This window comes from Setaria viridis, chromosome 4 (genome assembly GCF_005286985.2).
Source record: "Setaria viridis chromosome 4, Setaria_viridis_v4.0, whole genome shotgun sequence".
NCBI lineage: Eukaryota > Viridiplantae > Streptophyta > Magnoliopsida > Poales > Poaceae > Setaria > Setaria viridis.
Window position 1 is genome coordinate 987,582 of NC_048266.2, and position 22,510 is coordinate 1,010,091.

At 57.4% G+C, this 22,510-nt stretch overlaps 2 protein-coding genes across 2 annotated transcripts; both read left to right on the forward strand.

Annotated features, from left to right (window-relative positions):
- Positions 1 to 1,824, forward strand: LOC117851620 (aspartyl protease family protein At5g10770). Its single transcript, XM_034733466.2, has 2 exons — positions 1 to 237; positions 431 to 1,824. Exons 1-2 carry the CDS (start codon positions 129 to 131, stop codon positions 1,672 to 1,674), a joined length of 1,353 nt encoding a protein of 450 aa, XP_034589357.1. The 5' UTR covers positions 1 to 128; the 3' UTR covers positions 1,675 to 1,824.
- Positions 1,825 to 19,589: 17,765 nt separating this feature from the next.
- On the forward strand, positions 19,590 to 22,474 carry LOC117852934 (uncharacterized). The gene has a single exon (XM_034735242.2). The coding sequence runs from the start codon at positions 19,770 to 19,772 to the stop codon at positions 22,218 to 22,220; it is 2,451 nt and encodes an 816-aa protein (XP_034591133.1). The 5' UTR covers positions 19,590 to 19,769; the 3' UTR covers positions 22,221 to 22,474.
- The last annotated feature ends 36 nt before the right edge of the window (positions 22,475 to 22,510 follow it).

The window sequence follows — 22,510 nt, forward strand, 5'->3', positions numbered from 1 at the left end:
AATTGCAAGCCTCAAGGAGAGCTACAGCCGCCACCTATTTATATAAACTCATATAGCTTGGTTCGAATCACAACATATTATTCTACGATCGAATTAGAGACAAACCTCGTTCGAAAGAAAACAAAACCATGATTCCCGTTTGGCCGCTGCTACTTCTATTTTCTATTTCTTCTCCAATTGCTGATGCAACAAGAAGCTCGCTGATGAAGTCCAACGCCGTCTGCTCCGGCCAGAGAGGTAACTACAAGAAAATTTGTTTGTCATCTCAAGTCACAAACAGAAGAACTGATGAGTAAACCATGTTCGTTTTGAAAGAAAGTGCTGATGAAATGAAACACTGTGTGTTGAGCACAATAGATTCTTAAAGACATTATACTAGTTTGTAAGCACTAACGGAAATCTAATGAGACACCCTGTGCTAACTTGGCAGTGAGCATTCCATCCTCTAGCGGCGCTTGGCTGCCGCTGAACCACCGCCATGGCCCGTGCTCGCCGTCTCCTTCCTCGGAGAGGATACCGTCCACGGCCGACGTGCTCCTCAGCGGCCGACTCCGTGCCGACAGCATCCGGAGGCGCTTGAACGGCAGTGCTGCCGCCGCAGAGCGCAGCGACGTCGTCACCGTTCCGACCACTCTAGGCACCTCCCTGGGCAACTACGAGTACGTGGTCACCGTGGGCCTCGGCACGCCGGCAGTCACCCAGACGGTGATCATGGACACCGGCAGCGACGTCTCGTGGGTGCAGTGCCGCCCGTGCCCCGTCCCGGCGCCGTGCCACGTCCAGAAGGACCCAGTGTTCGACCCGGCCGGGTCGGCCACGTACTCTGCCTTCTCCTGCAGCTCGACGGCGTGCCTGGGCCTTGGCCGACGCCGTGCGGCCTCCAATGGCTGCTCCGGGTCGTCGCCGTGCCAGTACATCGTGAAGTATGGCGCCGGCTCCAACAGCACCGGGACGTACAGCTCCGACAAGCTGACGCTGACCCCGGCGTACGCCGTCGACGGGTTCCGGTTCGGCTGCAGCCACGCCGACCCACTGTTCAGCGACCTCACCGACGGGCTCATCGCCCTCGGCGGCGGCTCGCTGTCGCTCGTGTCGCAGATGGCGGAGAAGGCCTTCTCTTACTGCCTCCCGCCGACGGCGAGTCACTCCGGGTTCTTGACGCTCGGTGTGCCGCGCGTCTCCTCCTCCAGGTTCGTGGTGACGCCCATGCATAGCATCGGCAACATCAAGACGTACTACGGCGTGCTCCTGCAGGGCATCACGGTGGCCGGGAGGCGGCTCGGCATTCCGCCGTCGGTATTCGCCGCCGGCTCGGTTGTCGACTCGGGCACGGTGGTCACGGAGCTGCCGCTGACGGCGTACCGCGCGCTGCAGGCGGCGTTCACGAAGGAGATGAGGATGTACCCGCAGGTGGCTCCGAAGAACGGTTTCGACACGTGCTTCAACCTGACCACCGGCGGCGAGGTCAAGCTGCCGAGCGTTGCCCTGGTGTTCGACCGGGGCGCCAGCGTGGAGCTCGACCCGTCTGGGATCATCTTCGACGGCTGCCTCGCGTTCGCCTCCACTGGAGACGACACCTCCTTTGGGATCATCGGCAATGTGCAGCAGAGGACGTTCGAGGTGCTGTACGACATCGCCGGCCAGGCTGTGGGATTCCGCCGCGGCGCTTGCTGAGCTTGAGCGTGCTTGGTTGACCGATCAAGAATAATGAATTTCTGAGCAGAGCATGTTGTTAAGTTGTAACCACACTTTGCTACTATTTCCTAAGTATTGTGTCATCTATAATTCTATATAAGAAAATGGCCAACCCTCCAATTTATCAAAGTTTCTAAGTTTGAGCAAAAAAATATAGAAAAATATGTTAGCATATCTACACTACCAAACTGTTATAAAACACGTCATCAATGGTTGGATCTTCTAGAGACAAGACATAAGTACGAGGGACTATTCTAGAGACCATCAGACCATTTAACTTTAGGCTCTCCATGGTAACTTTAGGCTGACTTGATTAATGTATGACGTCAAACTAAGCTCCTTTTATCAATACACTAAGTAAGGCACAACAGAGATGTAGATATTCGAGTTAAGTCAATTTATTACCGATAGTCAACTTAATAAAAATCCCTAAAAGATTTAAACAAACAACTAATACAAAAAATTTAATCACACTGAAATTAGTTAAGGACCTAAAATGCAACTCTATATAGAGGTAGTTTCTTTGATATAGAAATATTAGTAAACAAATAAATATTAATTATACAAGCATGCTTTAATGCAAAAGGATTCTGCAAAAGCTTCGCCCTTCGGCCGTCTCTAAAAGAATTGTAGATTTTTTCAATAAAACTAAATAAAAATCCAGTTAAATAAGAAGACAAGAAACATACAAAAGGTTTATGAAAGGTCGATGTGCAATTGCATCAGCCAGTAGCTAGATGTCTTGTTATGGTTCGGTACCTAACGTATAATTTTACTACTACTAATCGGAACCTTCTTCTATAGCCTCCTTCTTTTGTAGCCTCCATTGTCAATCTTCACGAGACATGTTAGGAAAAAAAATAACTCCTACAAATTCTCACAGAAGTCATAAACATTTAGCCATTAACCCGCTAGGCTATATGAATGTTGTGTCAAGGGAATGAGAAGGGGTAATTAAATATTTTTTATTATTAGCTATAGGCTTAAGTTTTTTACTTTTTTTTTTACTTTTGATGCCGCTCAAAACTTTTAGTCCCATGTGAGAGTACGGTGGACGGACTAAATGAATTTAATTATTGACTTTAAATTTGGGTTTGATTACAATTTCCCTTTAAATCATGCAAAATATTGTGCCATCTATTCAGCTAGTTGCTAATAAACAAGCAAGCAAACTACTAATTTTGTTTGAGGGGAAATAGTCGAGCATCATTCAAGATCCACGTAAAAATACATTGGTGACATCAGTCGTCTTGTGCATGGTCATGAAGGTGTAATGACACAACTACATTGGTGAACTCATGCACCATTGCTGCGATGGATATTTTTCTTTCCTTCCATTGATTTACAAACTAAGAAGATACAGTGCAACGAGACAACTAGGAAGATGAGATTCCACCACCATAGTCCTCATGTGCATCAACACATTTCGGAATAGGCTGACTGGGATATAAAGAAGGGACAGAGAAGTGCAGCAGTATCCAGCTACAGAAACAAAAGGACCAGATCAGATGCTCCCAGCAATAACCTAACCGGAGATCGAGCTGATGCTGATACCGTAACTAGAATTTGCTCATAATAAAAGACTATCGACTTCCTCTCCACAACTTTACAGTTGTCTTACACATGACAAAAGCTCCTGCATTACATACAGCTGACAAAAAGTTGCATAGCTCCAATAATATAACGTGAATCAGGTTCGTGGCCCTGTACGTCCTTGTTGCTTTGGCAAACATCGGAAAAGAAAAGAAAACATGGAACAAATACCGAAGACAAAGACGGAGAAGAAGAATAAAAACAAAGACTGCTATCTCATCACGTACGTGATGATCAGCAAGAGCACATCTCCACATGCCAAGAGCCCTCTAAACCTGCGACGCCGTCTCTTGATCCACACATGCATCGACAATCCATCGATCCATCTCAACGTACTTGACCCCAAAGCAAAACAAGTTTACATGGCATGCACGCGATGCCATTCGACGGACGATTGACGACGACAATGACCGATATGCATGCAGGGCATACTAGCCCACGACTGAGCATTAGTCCCAGTTGCTAGACCTCAAAGCTCTCCAATACTTAACTGGGATAAAATTTTCAAGACGAAAGGGGGTTTTTAATCCCAGGTTACTCTACCGGGACTAAATACCCCCTTTAGTCCCGATTGGTGTTACCAACCGGGACAAAAAACTTTTAAAAAAATTTAAAACAAAAGCCCACGCCCCACATCGGCCGCCCAGCGGCCGCCCATGCCGGCTTCGCTCCGCCTCCGCTCCGCCCCATGCCGCTGGGCCCGCCCGGCCTTGCCCAGCTCGCTACCGCTCCTCACTGCCAGTGAGGAGCGAGCAGAGGAGGAAGGGGTGGGAGAGGAAGAGAAGGAGGGGAGGGGAGGGGGCGGGAGAGGAAGAGAAGGAGAGGAGGGAGAGGCTCCGGCACGAGGAAGATAAGAAAGACCTGTGCGCGTGAGAGGAAGAGGAGGAGGTAGAGAAGAAAGACCTGCGCGCGGAGAAGATAAGAAAGACCTGTGCGCACCCTTGTGTTTGTCCCGGTTGGTGTTTCCAACCGGAACAAAAGCTCCCCTTTTGTCCCGGTTGGAAACACTAACCGGGATAGAAAGGGGGAGGGCGTTGGTGCGATATTTTCTATCCGTTACAAGCGGGACTAAAGGGGGATTTTAGTCCTGGTTGGTATTTATATCCGGGACTAAAGCTCCCTCCCCCCACCCCCTTACGGTGGCCTTCGGTGGCAATATTTTATCCAGGACTAAAGCTAGTTTAGTCACCTAGCACAATGTTAACCGGGACAAAAAGGGTAGATGGAAGGTCAGTTCTCTACTATTGTAGTATAATTCAGAGGGGGCTCAGTTGGATTGGTCGCCGCCCTACACTACCGGCACTTACAAAGACGAAAGCAAGATCATTTTACTTTTTTATTAATCTTGTTGGGGGGAAATATTAACGATCTCCTAAACACCAACAATCGTGAAGGCCCAGGCCCATCCGGGATAACGAAATCGCCGTAAGGCCCAACATGAGTCGGACTCCGCCTCGCCCGACCGCGGTCCCGGGGTCGGGAGCGTCCGACCCCTCGCCGCAAGGTTCCGCCTCGCCCGACCCTGGGCACGAGGGTCGGACTCACTGGGGTCCATGAGACGAATATTCCCCTCGGGCGCGGACCGGATGATCAGGGTAGCGATCCCGTGGGTCCCCCTTGTCGACCTCGTCATAAATGCGCCGGAGGTCTGGCAGGAAGAAGGATGATCGCGCTCCTCACGCAACCCGCTGCAAGTACCCATGCACGACCACACTGTACAAGCTACAGTACCGGCGGCTTCCTTCCATTCGCCGCAGGGTACTCATGGCCTGCGCCGTCCGGAGCAGAGGGAAGACTCGCCCGTTCTCGGGCCCGCGCGCCCGGCAGCAGGGATGTGACGCCCGCTCTCCGCAAGCCATCAGCAGGACGGCGGCATCCGCCGTCCCTCCCAACGGACACCAGAGTGGCGACGAAACGCCCTCATCATGACCCGGCGGCTACGGACATCGGAGAGGCTATCTGTAGGGCGCGACGACAATTGGCGCACGGCCACCCTCCTCCTCCAGCATACGCGCCGGCAGACGCCGAAGGCCGGCGAGGACGCCGGGCACCTAGGAACTTGGTCCCTCCCTTCGTGTTGTATTTTTACCATACTACGTTTAAACTCTTTACTGCTCTCATCACCCGGTCTCACCTGTAACCCCGGCAGCCCCCTTACGATATAAAAGGGGCATCGGGGGCCAGAGATGGGGATCGGATTCTTCTCCCTCCAGACAAGAGTACACTCTCACATTCCCTTAGAGCACGAGCATCTTCAAGAGACCTGGGATCAGTCCCTCTCTCACCGATCTGTCACCCCTACTACAGAACCCCGCGTGGGCAACACAAGCATCCTCGATACTGGACGTAGGGCCTCTTTTGCCCGAACCAGTCTAACCCCGTGTCTCCCACGCCACCATCCGAAGCCTTACGCGCATAAAAGAAATTTACTAGTCTAAGTCTCGATCCGCAAATCTTGACAACGACAGTTGGCGCGCCAGGTAGGGGCCCTTTGCATGTACATCTCCGGCTTCAGATGGCCAATCACGATATCAACTTCGCCCCGGGCTCCCTGATTCGTTTCGGGAGTCTGGACTTCCTCGCCACCGGGGAAGGGATCGAGCTGATCCCCATCCTCGTCTTGCCCACTCGTCCCGCGATCCTTGGCCCCGCCGCCGGGGCAGCGGCGAGCGGCCGGGCGCATGCCAGGGGGTCTTTCCCAGGAGGACGGCTTTTCGGGCTACGCAACGCCGCGGAGACTTACGGCCGCCTCCTAACACGGTCCATGACCGTGTCGCCCGCAAGCAACGAGCTCGCAGGCGCGGCGAGGACGATCTCCGATACCGGCTCCAGCAACGGGAGCCCCCACCCCTCGCGTGAGTGCCTCATGGCCGACATGCACTCCGAGGGGTCCAACGACAACGACGTCGGGGGGAGACAAAGGACTCCCCCCTCGCGCGCCGCGGCCACGACCGGAGTCTTACCAAGGGCCCCGGAGTGCTCTCAGCAGCCGGAGGCGCGCGCAGCCTCCCGCCAAGAGGCCGAGCGTCCCCACCACGAGGGCGGAGCACGACAACGGGCGCGCGACGTCCAGCAGCGCATTTGCGCGGACGAAGAGCGTCCACAGCTCTTCGCCCGCGCTAGCCAAAACGTCGCAGCCGCGGCGGCCTTGCTCCGGCAACTCCCCGAGCCGGCGACGCCCGAGGAGCAACGGGCACGCCAAGAGATGCGCAACTTGCTCGAATGCGCCGCCGTCCAGCAGGCGGAAAGTTCCGCGTCCCGGCGACGTGGGCAGAACGCCAGCAGGGCGACGCCCGACGCGCCCCCGGAGAGACGGGGGGAGTCTGTCCACCAGCCCCCTCCTAGGGCAAACCAGGCCGCGTCCGCCAGACAGACGCCACCACCCGCGGGAGGCGGGGCACGATCCAATAACCAGCGCGTCGGCCCCATCCGCGATGCCCGCGACACCCTGAACGCGCGGAGGCGCTCTCGCGCGGACAGGGAGGACGGGGTAGATCGTGGCTACCACGTTCACCGCGGCGGGCGCTACGACAGCGGGGAAGACCGCAGCCCGAGCCCCGGCCCGGCTGGGCCCCGGGCCTTCTCTACGCGCATCTTTAACGCGCCCTTTCCGCCGCGCTTCAGGCAACCGACAAATGTAGCCAAATACTCAGGGGAGACGAACCCTGGGGTTTGGCTCAGTGACTACCGGCTTGCATGTCAAGCCGGCGGGGCGGATGATGACCTGTTTATCATCCGCAACCTACCCCTCTTCCTGGCCAACTCAACGCGAGCTTGGCTGGAACATATCCCTTCGGGACGAATCCGCTGCTGGAACGACCTGAAGGAGGTCTTCATAGGAAACTTCCAAGGCACGTACACGCGCCCCGGCAACTCCTGGGATCTCCGGAGCTGTCGCCAGGGAGCGGACGAGTCCCTCCAGGATTACATCCGGCGCTTCTCCAGGAAGCGCACTGAGCTCTCCAATGTCGCGGACGCCGACGTGATAGGGGCTTTCCTAGCGGGAACCTCCTGCCGGCCCCTCGTCCACGAGCTAGGGCGCCGAGGCCCGCGAACCACGGAGGAGCTCCTCAACATCGCCACCAGCTACGCCTCAGGCGAAGAGGCTGTTGGAGCGATCTTCGACCGCTCCAAAGGTAAGGCAAAGCGGGAGGAGGATGTTGACGAAGGCACCTCCAACCGCCAGCAGAAGAAGAAGGGCAAGCAGCGGCGCGAGGCTCCCCTCGTGGCCGCTGTCGAGCGCAAGCGAGGGCAGCCGCCCCCCGAGGGCACTCCTGGCTTCTTCGACAAGCTGCTTGAGGGATCGTGCCCGAACCACGAGTTCCCCATGAAGCATGCCTACAAAGACTGCAACCTCATGAAGAGGTACTTTGTAGGCAATCCGGTGAAGGGCGACCGGAAACGAAAGCCCGATGAAGAGAAGAAGGGCGACGAAGAGAAGGAAGATGGCTTTCCCAAGGTGGACGGCTGCTTCATGATCTTCGGCGGCTCGGCGGCGTACGATTCCAAGCGCCAGCAGAAGCTGGAGCGCCGGGAGGTCTACGCGGCCGAGCCGGCAACGCCGGCCTTCCTCGACTGGTCGGGACCAGCCATCACCTTCGATCGGTCCGACCACCCTGGACGCGTTCGGCATCCAGGACGCTACCCCCTCGTCGTCGACCCCATCGTCGGCACGACGCGCCTCACCAAGTTGCTCATGGATGGGGGCAGCGGCCTCAACATCCTCTATGCCGAGACCCTCGACGCTATGGGGATCGACCGTTCCCGCCTCCGTCCCAGCAAGGCACCATTCCACGGCGTCGTGCCGGGGAAACAGGCAATGCCTCTCGGGCAAATCGACTTGCCCGTTACTTTCGGGACCCACTCCAACTACAGGAAGGAGGTCCTCACCTTCGAGGTGGTGGGGTTCCGCGGAACCTACCACGCCATCTTGGGACGGCCATGCTACGCAAAGTTCATGGCCATCCCCAACTACACCTACCTCAAGCTCAAGCTGCCGGGGCCCAACGGGGTCATCACCGTCGGCACGTCCTTTCAGAAGGCGTATGAGTGCGATGTGGAATGCTGCGAGTACGCCGCGGCCATCACCATCACGAGCGATCTGGCGGTCCAGCTCGCGGAGGCCACCGAGGGCCAGCCCGACTCCAAGCAGCCGGCCACCTCCTTTGAGCCCACCGAAGGCATCAAGGAGGTCCCCCTCGATCCCAGCAGTTCCAACGGCGGGGTCGTGCGGATCAGCGCTACCTTATCCCCCAAATAGGAAAGCGCGCTCGTCGACTTCCTCCGCGCGAACAGCGACGTCTTCGCGTGGAAGCCCTCGGACATGCCCGGCATTCCGAGAGAAGTCGCCGAGCACTCCTTGAACATCAAGGCCGGCTCCAAGCCAGTGAAGCAAGGACTGCGCCGCTTCGACGAGGAAAGGCGCAAGGCCATCAGCGAGGAGCTCCAGAAGCTTTTGATGGCCGAATTCATCAAGGAAGTGTACCACCCCGAGTGGCTAGCTAATCCTGTTCTTGTACCGAAAAAGAACGAGAAATGGAGGATGTGTGTTGATTATACCAGTCTAAACAAGGCGTGTCCAAAGGATCCGTTTCCTTTGCCACGCATAGATCAAATAGTCGACTCAACCGCCGGGTGCGAAACCCTCAGCTTCCTCGACGCGTATTCCGGCTACCATCAGATCGCGATGAAAGAGTCCGACCAGCTCGCCACCTCTTTCATCACCCCCTTTGGCCCCTACTGCTACGTTAAGATGCCATTCGGCCTCAAAAACGCGGGGGCTACTTTCCAACGATGCATGCTAAAGTGCTTCGGGGACCTCATCGGGCGGACCGTTGAGGCTTACGTTGATGACATCGTGGTCAAATCCAAGAGGGGCGATCAGCTCGTCCCCGACCTTGAACTAGCCTTCGAAAGGCTGAGGGATAAGCGTATTAAGCTCAATCCCGAAAAATGTGTGTTCGGAGTCCCAAGGGGCATGCTGTTAGGCTTCATCGTCTCCGTGCGCGACATCGAAGCAAATCCGGAGAAGATAGCGGCCATCAGCAACATGGGACCAATCCGGAACATGAAGGGAGTCCAGCGCGTCACAGGATGCTTAGCGGCCCTGAGCCGCTTCATCTCACGCCTCGGTGTGCGGGGGCTTCCTCTCTATCAACTCCTAAAGAAGACTGACCGCTTCGAATGGACCCGCGAGGCCCAGGAGGCACTTGACCGGCTCAAGGACCTCCTGACGAAGGCCCCGATCCTGGTCCCGCCGGCCGACGACGAGCCCCTTCTGCTTTACATCGCGGCGACCACCCAGGTGGTTAGCGCGGCCCTGGTGGTGGAACGAGAAGAGAAGGGACACGCTCTCAAGGTGCAACGCCCGGTGTATTTCATCAGCGAGGTCTTGTCCGAGTCCAAGACGCGTTACCCCCAGATCCAGAAGCTCATCTACGCCGTCCTCATCACGAAGAGGAAGCTGCGCCACTACTTCACCTCCCACCCGGTGACGGTTGTTTCGTCGTTCCCACTAGGCGAGGTAATCTGAAACCAGGACGCCACGGGATGGATCGCGAAGTGGGCGCTCGAGCTCATGGACCAAGGCATCACATACGCCCCCCGAACCGCCATCAAGTCCCAGGTACTCGCCGATTTCGTAGCAGAGTGGACAGAGATCCAAACGCCTTCAGCGCCGGAGAAGCAGGAGTACTGGACAATGTACTTCGATGGATCGCTGATGAGGGCCCGTGCCGGAGCGGGTCTCGTCTTCGTCTCCCCTCTAGGCGTGCACATCAGGTACATGATCCGCCTCCGCTTCCCTGCGTCCAACAATGTCGCCGAGTACGAGGCCCTCCTCAACGGGCTGCGCATCGCTGTCGAGCTGGGCATCCGCCGGCTAGACATCCGGGGCGACTCCCAGCTAGTCGTCGAGCAAGTCATGAAGGAGTGGAGCTGCCACGACCCCAAGATGACAGCCTACTGCAACGAGGTTCGCCAGCTTGAAGACAAGTTCGACGGGCTGGAGCTCAACCACGTCGCAAGGCGCTTCAACGAAGCCGCCGACGAGCTGGCGAAGGCAGCATCCGGCCGAATGCCCGCCCCCGATGGCGTCTTCGTCAGCGACTAGTTCAAGCCTTCAATCCGTCATCCAGAGCCGGCGCGGGTCGGCGAAGCACCCCCGGCCCCGGGGTCGGACCCCGACCCGAGGAAGGTCGGCGACGCGCCACCCGTCCCAGGCCTTGACGCCGGCACCAACGGGGTCGGCGCCGCTTCCCCCGACCCGACCACGGAAGTCGACCCCTCCGGCCCCATGGTTATGGAAATTGCGGCAGACCCCGCGGCGGGGCCTGACCCCCCAGCCGACTGGAGAGCCCCGTACCTCGATTACCTCACCCATGACGTGCTCCCGGCGAACAAGACGGAAGCCCGTAGGATCGCACGCCGCGCCAAATCCTTTGCCATCATCGATCAGGAGCTCTACAAGAGAAGCCACACCGGCATCCTCCAGCACTGCATCCCGGTCGAACAGGGAAAGGCACTAATCCGGGACATCCACGCCGGAGCCTGCGGCCACCACGCTGCGCCAAGGACCCTCGTCGGCAACGCCTTCCGACAAGGTTTCTACTGGCCGACGGCGGTCGCCGACGCCACCCAGGTAGTCCGCACCTGTGAGGGGTGCCAATTCTTTGCGCGCCAAACTCACCTGCCCGCGCAGGCGCTACAAACCATCCCTATCACATGGTCGTTCGCGGTCTGGGGACTGGATCTCATCGGGCCCTTCAAGAAAGCGCCCGGGGGCTTCACCCACCTACTGGTCGCCGTTGACAAGTTCTCTAAGTGGATCGAGGCAAGACCAGTGGTGCAAATCAGGTCCGAGCAGGCGGTACAGTTCTTCACTGACATCATCCACCGTTTCGGGATCCCCAATTCCATCATCACCGACAACGGCATGCAATTCACCGCGAAGAAATTCCTCTAGTTCTGCGACGATCACCACATTCGAGTGGACTGGTCGGCCGTGGCACACCCCCGCACGAACGGGCAAGTCGAGCGAGCCAACGGCATGATACTCTAGGGTCTCAAGCCACGAATCTTCGACCGCCTCAAAAATTTCGGCGGACGGTGGGTCACCGAGCTCCCCGCAGTCCTTTGGAGCCTGAGGACGACCCCCAGCCGGGCGACGGGCTTCACCCCGTTCTTCATGATTTACGGGTCTGAGGCCATCCTGCCCACCGATCTGGAATACGGATCGCCGAGGGTCAAGGCATACGACGAACAAGGGAACCAGGCATCGCTCGAAGACGCACAAGATCAACTCGACGAGGCACGAGACGTAGCCCTGCTGCACTCGGCTAAGTACCAGCAGGCCCTACGGCGTTACCACAGCCGTAAGGTACAAGGCCGAGCCTTCAACGTCGGCGACTTGGTGCTCCGCCTCGTCCAGGACAACAGGGGTCGGCATAAGCTAACTCCCCCTTGGGAAGGCCCTTTCATCGTCGTGCAAGTGCTGCGGCCAGGCACCTACAAGCTGGCGACTCCCGACGGGCAAATCTTCAGCAACGCCTGGAACATAGAACAGCTAAGGCGTTTTTACCCCTAGCCTTTATTTCCAAGTTCTGCACAGATTTGTCTGCAATTTCGATAGTTTTCTTTTTGCGGAAAAAAGAAATTCCAAGCCGTCTCTGTTCAGGCTTTTCCCGTCAAGCTCAGGGGTATCCGACCCTGGCCTCGCTCCAGGGCCGCATACCCCTCGGGGGCTATCAGGGGCTCCGGCCCAAGCCACTTGGCACCATCTAAAAGAAACATTTTTTCATTCGAGCCGAGCCCCCCTTTCTAAACTTTTGGACACAAAAAGGAAGGAGTGCGCGAACGGTGTTCAGGCAAGATTGATCGGACTGCGAAAAAACCTACGCCCCAGCGGCTACAGTGCCTTCGCTCATCAAAGCTTACTGACACGCCCGACAACGCACTCTAAACTTTAAGTCCAAAGGAACAATAAAGGGGATCGGAAACTTTCGCACGGCAAAGTTATAGAAAAGGCCTCTATGGCCACCACAAGATAAGTCCGAAACTGATATATTTACAATTTGGGCGCCAGCCCGGTACAGTTAGCTCGACGGGGAATCTTCGAGAGGGACGGCCTCATCCTCCAAGAGCTTCGCAAGGGCCTCCGCCGGGGTGAACACCGCCGCGTCAATCTCGTCCAGCTCGGCCTCGGAGTAACCGGTGGCGTATCCTCCGCTCATCCCGGCAAAGTTGATGCCAGAATAATGGGAGCCGAAGACCCCGAAGGCTCGCCGCACGCCGGTGTGAAGCGCATCCACGGCGATCTCGCGGCTCCGGCGGCGCATCCCGAGGACACGAGCCGGCAGAGAGCTCGACCCCTCCTCCGGAACCACAGCGAGGCCGTCGCAGACGACGCGGACCGCATCCCGCAGGGCGCCGTGCTCACCACGCTCCGTATCGAGCAGGTCCCTCAACTTGGCGAATTCGCCTGCAAGAACCATCCGGAAGACCCACCAAGTTAGAAACCACCGCAACACCACGGAGACGCAGGAATGGAAAGAAGTCTCACCGTCGGATCAGGCCTTCAGCTCACGCTCCCGGTCGGCTCCCTGAGACACGGCGGTCTGGAGTCCCTGCACTTGCGACTGGAGTTGGCCGACCTCCGCGCTAAGGTCAGCCGCCACCTTCTCGACCTCCTCCTTCCGGACCTTCTCGGCGTCCCGGTCCTGCCAAGCCTTCAGCCGCTCGCGCCGGATGCGCTCGACGGTCTTCTGGAGGGCTTCATGCTCCCCCTTCAGCCGTGCGAGCTCCTCGGCATCGCGGTGGGCCTTTTCGGCGGCAGCTTGGAACTCCTCGCGGTCAAGGCGGGCCTTGTCGATGACGGCTTGGAGTTTGGCTTCCGACCGCCGTGCCTCCTCCTGCGCCGCTTCCTCACGCCTTTGCAGGTCGCCGATGACCCCCTGGGCGGCAGCGACCTGCATGGACAGCTCCCTGGTTCGCTCCCTCTCCACGTTGAAGCGCTCCCAGAGCCCCCGCTCCAGCCGGAGGAAATTAGATTTCCCCCGACTGCACTCTTGGAGAGCCTGCGAAGCAACACGCCATCAGGGGCAAGGCAACAGGAAAGGGACAATCGCCAACAGGAGGGGTGACGTACCTGGCTACCAGGGAGGACGACGTTGTCCAAAGCCCCCATCGCCGAGGACAGAGCCGCGCGGGCGCTGGCGAGGCCACCCTGCATCGCCTGCCACTTGTGCCACTCCGCGGCGTCATCCAGGGTGAAGAGGTGCCTCGGCGGGTCCTCACGGGATGCCCAACGCAGGATAGACCCTCTCCACGCCCTGGGAACAGCAGCAGCCAAGGCCGAGGCGGGAGCCGATCCTGGCGCCACCGTCGAAGCAGGCTCCACCGTCCCGGAAGCCGCCAGGTTCACCGACGGCCCCGGCGCCTGCGCACCCGTCGCCGCCAGGGCCGCCGCGGGGTCGCCGCGGGGTCGCCCGACGGCGGCGCCGCCTCCGACGCAAGCGGCGGAACAGGTACCCCCGCGGCTACCTCGCCCTCCGCTGCAACCGCCGAGGGAGGCTCCCCCGCTCCTGCCGGAGCCCCTCGAGGGGGCTCCTCCGCCTCCGCCGCCGGTGCCACCTCCGCTGGGATCCCCGGGGCGGAGGTCCCCGTCTCCGTCGCCGCTGCCTCCTCCGCCGCGGCCGCGGGGGCAGACGCTCCCTCCTCTATTGTCGCCGCCGCCGACCCCGTCACGGCTGCGGGGACAACCATCCTTCCTCCTGTCACCGCCGTCCCCTCCGCCTCGTCGGCGTCAAGGTCGATCACCTCCGTAGGGTCGACCGGGGGAACAGAAGGCGGAACGGGGGCCACACCCTCTCCCACACTCGACACTGCCGCCACTCCGCCGGTCGCCGTCATAGGGGTCGCTCCCGCGGCGGGATCCGCGACCTCACCAGGGACCCCGCCGCTCGCCGCGGGCGGGACCGCGGTCCGCCCCACAGAGGAGGACGACACCCGCAACGCCTTCTTGGGCGCTAGCTGCAGGACGAGACCACGGGGGGCGGCGCTGTGAAACAACGAACAAGTGTTAGCAGAGACGAACACAAAAGGGGGGGGGAGAGCGAGGTTCACGAGGAAGTCCAACTTACGTTCCTCCAGAGCAAGGACGGCGCGCGCGCTTCGCCTCGGAGCCGGACGCCGACCCCGGGGCATCCGGCAGCGGCCGCTTGTCGCCGCTCCGCTGCCCTCGAGTCTCGGGCGTGACGGCGGGGGCGGGCTCCGCGGACCTCCGGGGAGCGCTCCGCGCTGACTCCGGGGGGACGTCCCGCGCCGGCTCCTGGGCGACGGCGGAGGCGGGCTCCGAAGACCTCCGGGGAGCGCTCCACGCCAACTCCCGAGGAGCGTCCCGCGCCGGCTCCTGGGAGGCGCCCCGCGCCGGCTCCTGGGAGGCGCCCCGCGCCGACCCCAGGAGGGCGTCCCGCGCAGACCCCTGGGGAACGCTCTGCGCCAACCCCTGGGGGGCGCTCTGCGCCGACCCCTGGGGCGCAGCCCCGGAGCCTTGCGGAACCAAGCCCCGGGCGGACGTCCCCTCCGCCTCATCCCCCGCGGCCATTTGCGGGCGCACCTCCCGGATTACGAGCGCACCCGACCGAAGGGAGGAAACCAGCTCTTCCTCCTCTTCATCATCTTCCTCATCTTCCTCCTCGTCATCATCATCGTCGTCGTCGTCGTCGTCGTCCGACACGACTTGCCCTTTCCGCCGCCGTTGGAACTCCTTGGCAGCCTACTTCTTCCTTTTCGCCGTCTCCTTGTCCTTACGACGCTTCTGCTCTTCGGCAAGGAGACGGTTTTGCGTCCGCCGATCGGCGTCCTCCGGCACCGGCGGGTGCGAGTCCACGACCCGGGTCAGCATGCCCTGTGAACATGAAATGGCCTCGCGTCAGGGCGACAACTACGAGACGTGAAAAGAGAAGGGAGGCGCCCCAATCCCTTACCAGGTCGACGAAGCCCTCGTCCGAGCGCATCGGCGGGTGCCCAGGCACCGGGTAGTCGGCATCTTGTCCTCCAACGCCTCCCGAATCTGTTGCCGGATCTCGAAGGCCGAGCGCGCCTGCCACCAGGGTGGTGCCCTCGGTCGGCGCGTCCGAAGTCATGGCGGCGAGCGAACGGACCCGGAGCATCAGCGGCGCCACCCATCGAGCATGGTACGCCCCAATGACCCTGGCGCCGGTAAGCCCCTTCCTCTTCAACTGCTCGATAGCCTGCAGCAGGTCGAGGATCCTCTTCTTCTCCTTCTCCACTGGGCCATACGACCACACCTCCGGCGCCACGTCGATGGTGCGGCCGGTGAATTCTGGCAAGGGGGAGTTCGAGTAGTTCTTCACGTAGAACCACTGGTTATGCCACCCCTTGTGGGACGCCGAGGTCTTCATCGCCATATACTCCTTGGAGTGAGTATGGCGGAGGTGGATTCCGGCGCACCCAATCGGCACCGGGGGCGACCGCTGCTGGCTCCCCCTCTTCTCCGTCTTCTGGTACAGGCTCACCGCGAAGAAGTACTTCCACAGCGAGAAGTTGGGCTCAATGCCCAGGAAACCCTCGCACAGTGCGACAAACGCCACGATGTTCTGGATCCCGTTGGGGTTGAGGTGCTGAAGCTCGAGCCCGTAGTAGTGGAGGAGCCCCCGGAAGAAGCGGCTCGGCGGAGTCGCGAACCCCCGCTCATGGAAATGAGCGAAGGAGACGACGTAGCCGGGGGGAGGCGACGGCACCTGCTCCGACCCCGGCAGCTCCCACTCGCCCGCCTCCGTCGTCTCGCAGAGGAGGCCTTTCCTCACCAGGCCTTCGGCGCGCGAGGAGTTGAAGTGAGAGATCCCCCAAGATCCCATCGCCGGAGAAGGAGGAAACCTGACGGGGGTGGGAAGAAAGGGCGTAGCTTGGAGCGGACGAAGGCGAAGCGGACACAGGTGAGCTAAGGGCGAGTCTGGAGGGCGAAAAGGCTCGAAAGCAGAAGGCGGGCGGAACCAGCGAGGCGGGGCTTCCGTTTTTATAGGAAAGGCGCGGGGGAAGCAGAACCGACGTCCCTGTCGCCATAAATGCGGCGCCAGGTACGCCCCCGTCACTCCCACTTTCTTTTCGGAAACCGCGCGCACGATCGGCCGCGAAAACATCCTATCCTCCTCGATTCGTGGGTCGGCGCTCTCCATAACTCCGTCTCCCGGAAGGCACGCCCACGACGTCCCCCACTCTCGGCCTAGAGCGCAACGTCCACCCCGATTCGGCCCAAGGCCCGCCGAAAGGTAAGAAAGGGATACGGGGCTGAAAACGCCCCTACGGCCCATTACGATCCAGAGGTTTGAAGGCTAGCCCGCCACGGGTTCGACAGCTCCCTCAGGACATCCCCCGAGCGAGGGGTGAGAAGGGACGGGTCCGCTAGCAGCCAACACCCAGGCGAGCGAAAGCCAAGGGCGTCCCGACCTCGCGTTCGAGTCCTGACCGGCATCAAAGTTCATGGTTTTTCCACGAGGAAAGGCAACGAGCCCCCGGATCCGGCCGAACGGACCCGGGAACTATATGAACTGGCCGGCTGGAGATTGGAGTACGCCACCAGCTTGGCCCGAGCCGGACCCCCCCGAACGGGGACCGAGACTCCACTCGAACCTACCCATTCGCAGCTCAACGAGCACCACGGTTCGTCCAACAAGGATAACGTGGCACGGCTCAACCCCTCCGTCCTAGCGAACGGATGCTTGAGGGGCAACGATCAAAAGTCGACCTGGCCTCCCGATCGGTCTCCTGCAACGCGCGGGGGCTCGGGGGCTAGCGTCGCAACCAACAACCACGCGTGTGGTCACGATTCGTAGGCTCCCAGGCCAAGCTGGGCTAACAACGTGCCCTACCCCCGATCAAACCGACGCCCCTATCGCCATAAAATGCGGCGCCAGCTTGCAGGACGAGCAGAAGATCTCCGGCAAAACGGCGAAAGAAGCCTCCGGAGGAGCACTCTTGCTCCACCACAGGCTCGGGGGCTACTGTTGGGGGGAAATATTAACGATCTCCTAAACACCAACAATCGTGAAGGCCCAGGCCCATCCGGGATAACGAAATCGCCATCAAGCCCAACATGAGTCGGACTCCGCCTCGCCCGATCGCGGTCCCGGGGTCGGGAGCGTCCGACCCCTCACCGCTAGGCTCCGCCTCGTCCGACCGCGGTCCCGGGGTCGGGAGCGTCCGACCCCTCGCCGCAAGGTTCCGCCTCGCCTGACCCTGGGCACGGGGGTCGGACTCACTGGGGTCCACGAGACGAATATTCCCCTCGGGCGCGGACCGGATGATCAGGGTAGCGATCTCGTGGGTCCCCCTTGTCGACCTCGTCATAAATGCGCCGCAGGTCTAGCAGGAAGAAGGATGATCGTACTCCTCACGCAACCCGCTGCAAGTACTCATGCACGACCACACTGTACAAGCTACAGTACCGGCAGCTTCCTTCCATTCGCCGCAGGGTACTCATGGCCTGCGCCGTCCGGAGCAGAGGGAAGACTCGCCCGTTCTCGGGCCCCGCGCGCGCCGGCAGCAGGGATGTGACGCTCGCTCTCCGCAAGCCATTAGCAGGACGGCGGCATCCGCCGTCCCTCCCAACGGACACCAGAGTGGCGACGAAATGCCCTCATCATGACCCGACGGCTACGGACATCGGAGAGGCTATCTGTAGGGCGCGACGACAGTTGGCGCACGGCCACCCTCCTCCTCCAGCATACGCGCCGGCAGACGCTGAAGGCCGGCGAGGACGCCGGGCACCTAGGAACTTGGTCCCTCCCTTCGTGTTGTATTTTTACCATACTATGTTTAAACTCTTTACTGCTCTCATCACCCAGTCTCACCTGTAACCCCGGCAGCCCCCTTACGATATAAAAGGGGCATCGGGGGCCAGAGACGGGGATCGGATTCTTCTCCCTCCAAACAAGAGTACACTCTCACATTCCCTTAGAGCACAAGCATCTTCAAGAGACCTGGGATCAGTCCCTCTCTCACCGATCTGTAACCCCTACTACAGAACCCCGCGTGGGCAACACGAGCATCCTTGATACTGGACGTAGGGCCTCTTTTGCCCGAACCAGTCTAACCCCGTGTCTCCCACGCCACCATCCAAAGCCTTACGCGCATAAAAGAAATTTACTAGTCTAAGTCTCGATCCGCAAATCTTGACAACGACAAATCTATTCTAAAATGATTTGTTTTTAAGGATGGGGGAACATATATATTGCATTGATATTTTTTTTCTTGCAAAATAGCCGCCAGTCCTCCCCCAAGCCGAAGCGCCTCTTCCTCTCCCCGACCTCGAGCGGTTGTATTTTTTTCATGCAAATATAATTATTGTATAAAAGAAAATGTAATAATAAATGTGGTGTTTAAAATTTATGGATTGCAATTTTCATGAATAATTAATATTTATTGATATGTATAAATCCATAAATAATTTTTAATTGCAAGTATTACAATTTTGCATATTAAGAACGATGAACAACAATGAGAACAGTGGGACTGTCGTGTGCTAACTTCTTAATGGTAATATATCCTAATTTTCATTTGCTGTATACCTGCAGATGCTTACCATCAACAGTAACTATAGCAAGATTGAAGGCAAACAAATCGACAACATTTGTACGGACACGGTGAGGTTCATCCTACGCGAGATTTGTTACGAGGATGGAGCATTCTTTGATAAAGATGGCGTGTTGATGGCGGACAAATGCACAAATCTTCGTTGAATTTTTAATAATGTGAATTATATATTATGTACAATGCAGTTTTGAATAATGTGAATTATTTATTATTCAAGTTTGTTGTCATGTGGGAAATAAAAATTATAAATAACTCACAGGAAATAATATATTGAATGGAAAAAATACATATTCCTGACGGGTGGCATAAGCACGCGCTAGCACAGAAACAATATGTGCTGGCGGGTGGCTAACGTCGCCCGCCAGCACAGACGGCATCTGTGCTTGCTCAAGGTTGCTGGCGGGTACGATGTCCATCAGCACAAACATGTTCTAGCCACCGGCACAAATGCTTCCTGGCGCGGTGAATTTTTAATTAGTGCAGCCTTTTCAGCAGATTCTCCGTGTTAAAGCATAGCTCCAATAATATAATGTGAATCAGGTTCGTGGCCCTGTACGTCCTTGCTTTAGCAAACATCGGAAAAGAAAAGGAAAAATGGAACAGATACCAAAGACAAAGACGGAGAAGAAGAATAAAAACAAAGACTGCTAGCTCATCACGTACGTGATGATATGATGCCAAGAGGCCTCATCTAAACCTGCGACGCCGTCTCTTGATCCACACATGCATCGACAATCCATCGATCCATCTCAACGTACTTGACACCAAAGCAAAACAAGTTTACTTGGCATGCACGCGATGCCATTCGACGGACGATTGACGACGACGGTGACCTTGCACACTGGCCTATATATGCGTGCAGGGCATACATGGTAGCTAGCATCCCTGAAAACCCTCAAGCTTGTAGAACGATGGGTCTCCCCAGCTGCCAAGTAGTAGAAATTAACTCGTACATCGGAAACCTAACGTCATCCTACACGGAGAAGAGCAATGAGCTCAGCATGGTGGCCGCCTCCGTCATCATGTTCGTCCTCGTCGGCCTCTTCTTCAACCTCAACCTGTTCAGCGGCATCTCCGACATCAGCGCCATCCTCGACCCCAAAGTCCGCCTCGTCCTCACCTCGGCGCTCTCCCTCTTCCTCCCCGTCATGTCCTACCTCTTCTCCGAGGCCAAGAACACCGGGCACTTGCAGAGCTCCACCACTGCTGGGAGCACTCAGGTGGCTGACCTCCCGCTGAGGGCAGGGCTGATCCTGGCATGGATGCTCCTGGTGGAGCTCCTCCGCAAGAAGGTGGATGAGATCCGCATGCGCGGGTTCTCAGGCACCATCCAGCGCGCCGGCCGAGTTGTTTGGCTGGGAAGCCTCGTCTTCTTCAACATCGAGAGCGCTGGCCGGAAGGCGGTGTTCAGCATACTCTGGATCCTTTGTGCCACCAAGGTGTTGCAAAGAATCGCCTTCACCGAGGTGGGGAAGCGTTCATACGCACATGGCAAGAACGCCCGGCTCATCAGCTCCTACATGTCCCAGATGCTAGAATGGGAGCCGCCTCAAGATGCCCACCTGCAGCAGGAGGATGACGACGACACGTTGATCAAGACGTGCAATTACATTGTCATGGGCGAAGAGAAGCTGGTGGATATTGAGCCCACTGCAGATGGTTACAAGCTGGGAAAGGCCAAGTCCCCAGGTTATGATAGCATCGTCAAATTGCTGGAAGAAAATGATAGCATCGTCACTGTACGTAAAGTTTGGGAGCTCGATGACAAGGACAAGTTCTTCTCCCTCCAGCAAGTTCAAAGCTTGAAGAGAATCTGCCTCTCATTTGCTCTCTTCAAGCTGCTCCGTCGAAGGTTCGAGCACCTGCCGGCGGTGACCAAAGAAGAAGCTCGCAACTCCCAGAACCTTATCTTGAAAGGCCTGTACAACAAAGGCCAAACCAGCTCGTCGGCGGAAGCAGTGTTCCAAGTTCTGAATGATGAGGTCAACTTCCTTAGTGAGTATTATCACTCTGTTGTCCCAGTGGTTCTTGCAAGCCCCTTCTTCCTCTTCATAAACTACTTTCTTGTCAACATAGTCGTAGCTTTCCTGTGCTTCATGACAGTTATTCTCTGTGGCAATGGAGATGTCAGGTACGCACTCTACAGCCTCGTTGCAGATAACTACACCTTACAATATGGTGTTGGCAATATAGCCATATGCCTTCTGCTCAAAGCCACAAGTTCACCTTCAGCCTTCTTTTCCATAGTAGACCTTTCCATCACTATCCTTCTATTCATAATCTTCTTTTATGAGGAAATATGGGAGTTCTTTGTTTTCCTACTCTCCAACTGGTTCATGGTATCATTGGTCTACAACTACATCGCAAAACCAAGTTGGCTTAAGAGGTCCACCTTTCAGGGGGCCTTGTATTGGGGGGGCTTCAGTATTATCATGTGGCTGCGGACCAAGATGAGTCATGCTGACCTTAGGATGAAGCAATTTTCTGTGTTGAACCTTCGTTGGCCACCCAAGTTACCTCTCTTCGCCACATTCACCAGCATGGCGGTAAAAACAGTGGTGGTGCCAAGTAGTGTGAAAGAATCCATCATGAAGTACCTTGCCAACCAGCATGACGATCCCCAAGCAAACCCTCTTACCAATGGCATGTCCACACTACATAATAGGAACAACAACCTTTATTGCCAGGACCTCTCATGGGCATGCAGAAGCAATAGTGTTGCTGAGGTGATCCTCACGTGGCACATTGCCACCAGCATCATGGAGGTCAAGTGTGACACCCCTCAGAATGGCGAGGACATAAGCAGGAGGAAGGTAGCCTTTAGGCTGTCCAAATACTGTGCTTACTTGGTGGCTTTCCACCCGGAGCTTCTGCCTGACAATCCAGAAAAGGTCGAGTGTGTCTTTGAGGACATGAAAGCGGAGTTGAAGCCCATGCTGGGGTGTCAGGACTACTATCTCTCGTCGCAGCACAAACGAGTCCAGAAGATCATGGACGAGAAAACCACACCCCTAAGGCAAAACCAACCTTCTTCAACTGCAGGCCAGAGTGATGATGACAAAATAAAAGTTGTACAAGACGGTGTAAATCTTGCAAGGTCACTAATGACAAAAACTAACAAGTGGCAGGTGTTAGCGGACGTGTGGACGGAGATCATCATATACTTGGCCCCGTCGAGCGACGAGGAGCGTGTGAAGGGGCATGAGGAGGTCCTGGTGCAAGGAGGTGAGTTCATCACCGTGCTCTGGGCGCTGACCACCCACATCGGCATATCTAGGCCCAGCAAATCGGAGATAAATGTTGGCCATTCTGCAGCTTGAGGGATCGAGAAGACACGGGCCTGAGTGTGCATGGCGTTTCCATACGTGCTTTGCCTTTGCATTGCACCCACCTTGATATTGTTTGCTCTGCTTACGTGTGCAATTTTTTCTTGGCGTGCTTTCATGGAGAGTTTGTTTTGTTTGATCTCAGCTACTTCCACAGGGAGCGGATGTGTGTGTGTGTGTGTGTGTGTGCAGGAGGATTTGTAATTAGCATCAAGTTTTCATATGAACTGCGAGAGCATTTTACCTAATCGCTTATCTGCTTTGCAAGCTTCTGCCTGGACTTT

What these genes read in the sequence shown, in the direction of transcription:
- LOC117852934 (XM_034735242.2), top strand. Translation starts at nt 19,770, where the DNA reads ATGGTAGCTAGCATCCCTGAAAACCCTCAAGCTTGTAGAACGATGGGT.
- LOC117851620 (XM_034733466.2), top strand. Translation starts at nt 129, where the DNA reads ATGATTCCCGTTTGGCCGCTGCTACTTCTATTTTCTATTTCTTCTCCA. An exon ending in CGTCTGCTCCGGCCAGAGAG is followed by an intron (nt 238 to 430) that starts GTAACTACAAGA and finishes CTAACTTGGCAG; the next exon opens with TGAGCATTCCATCCTCTAGC.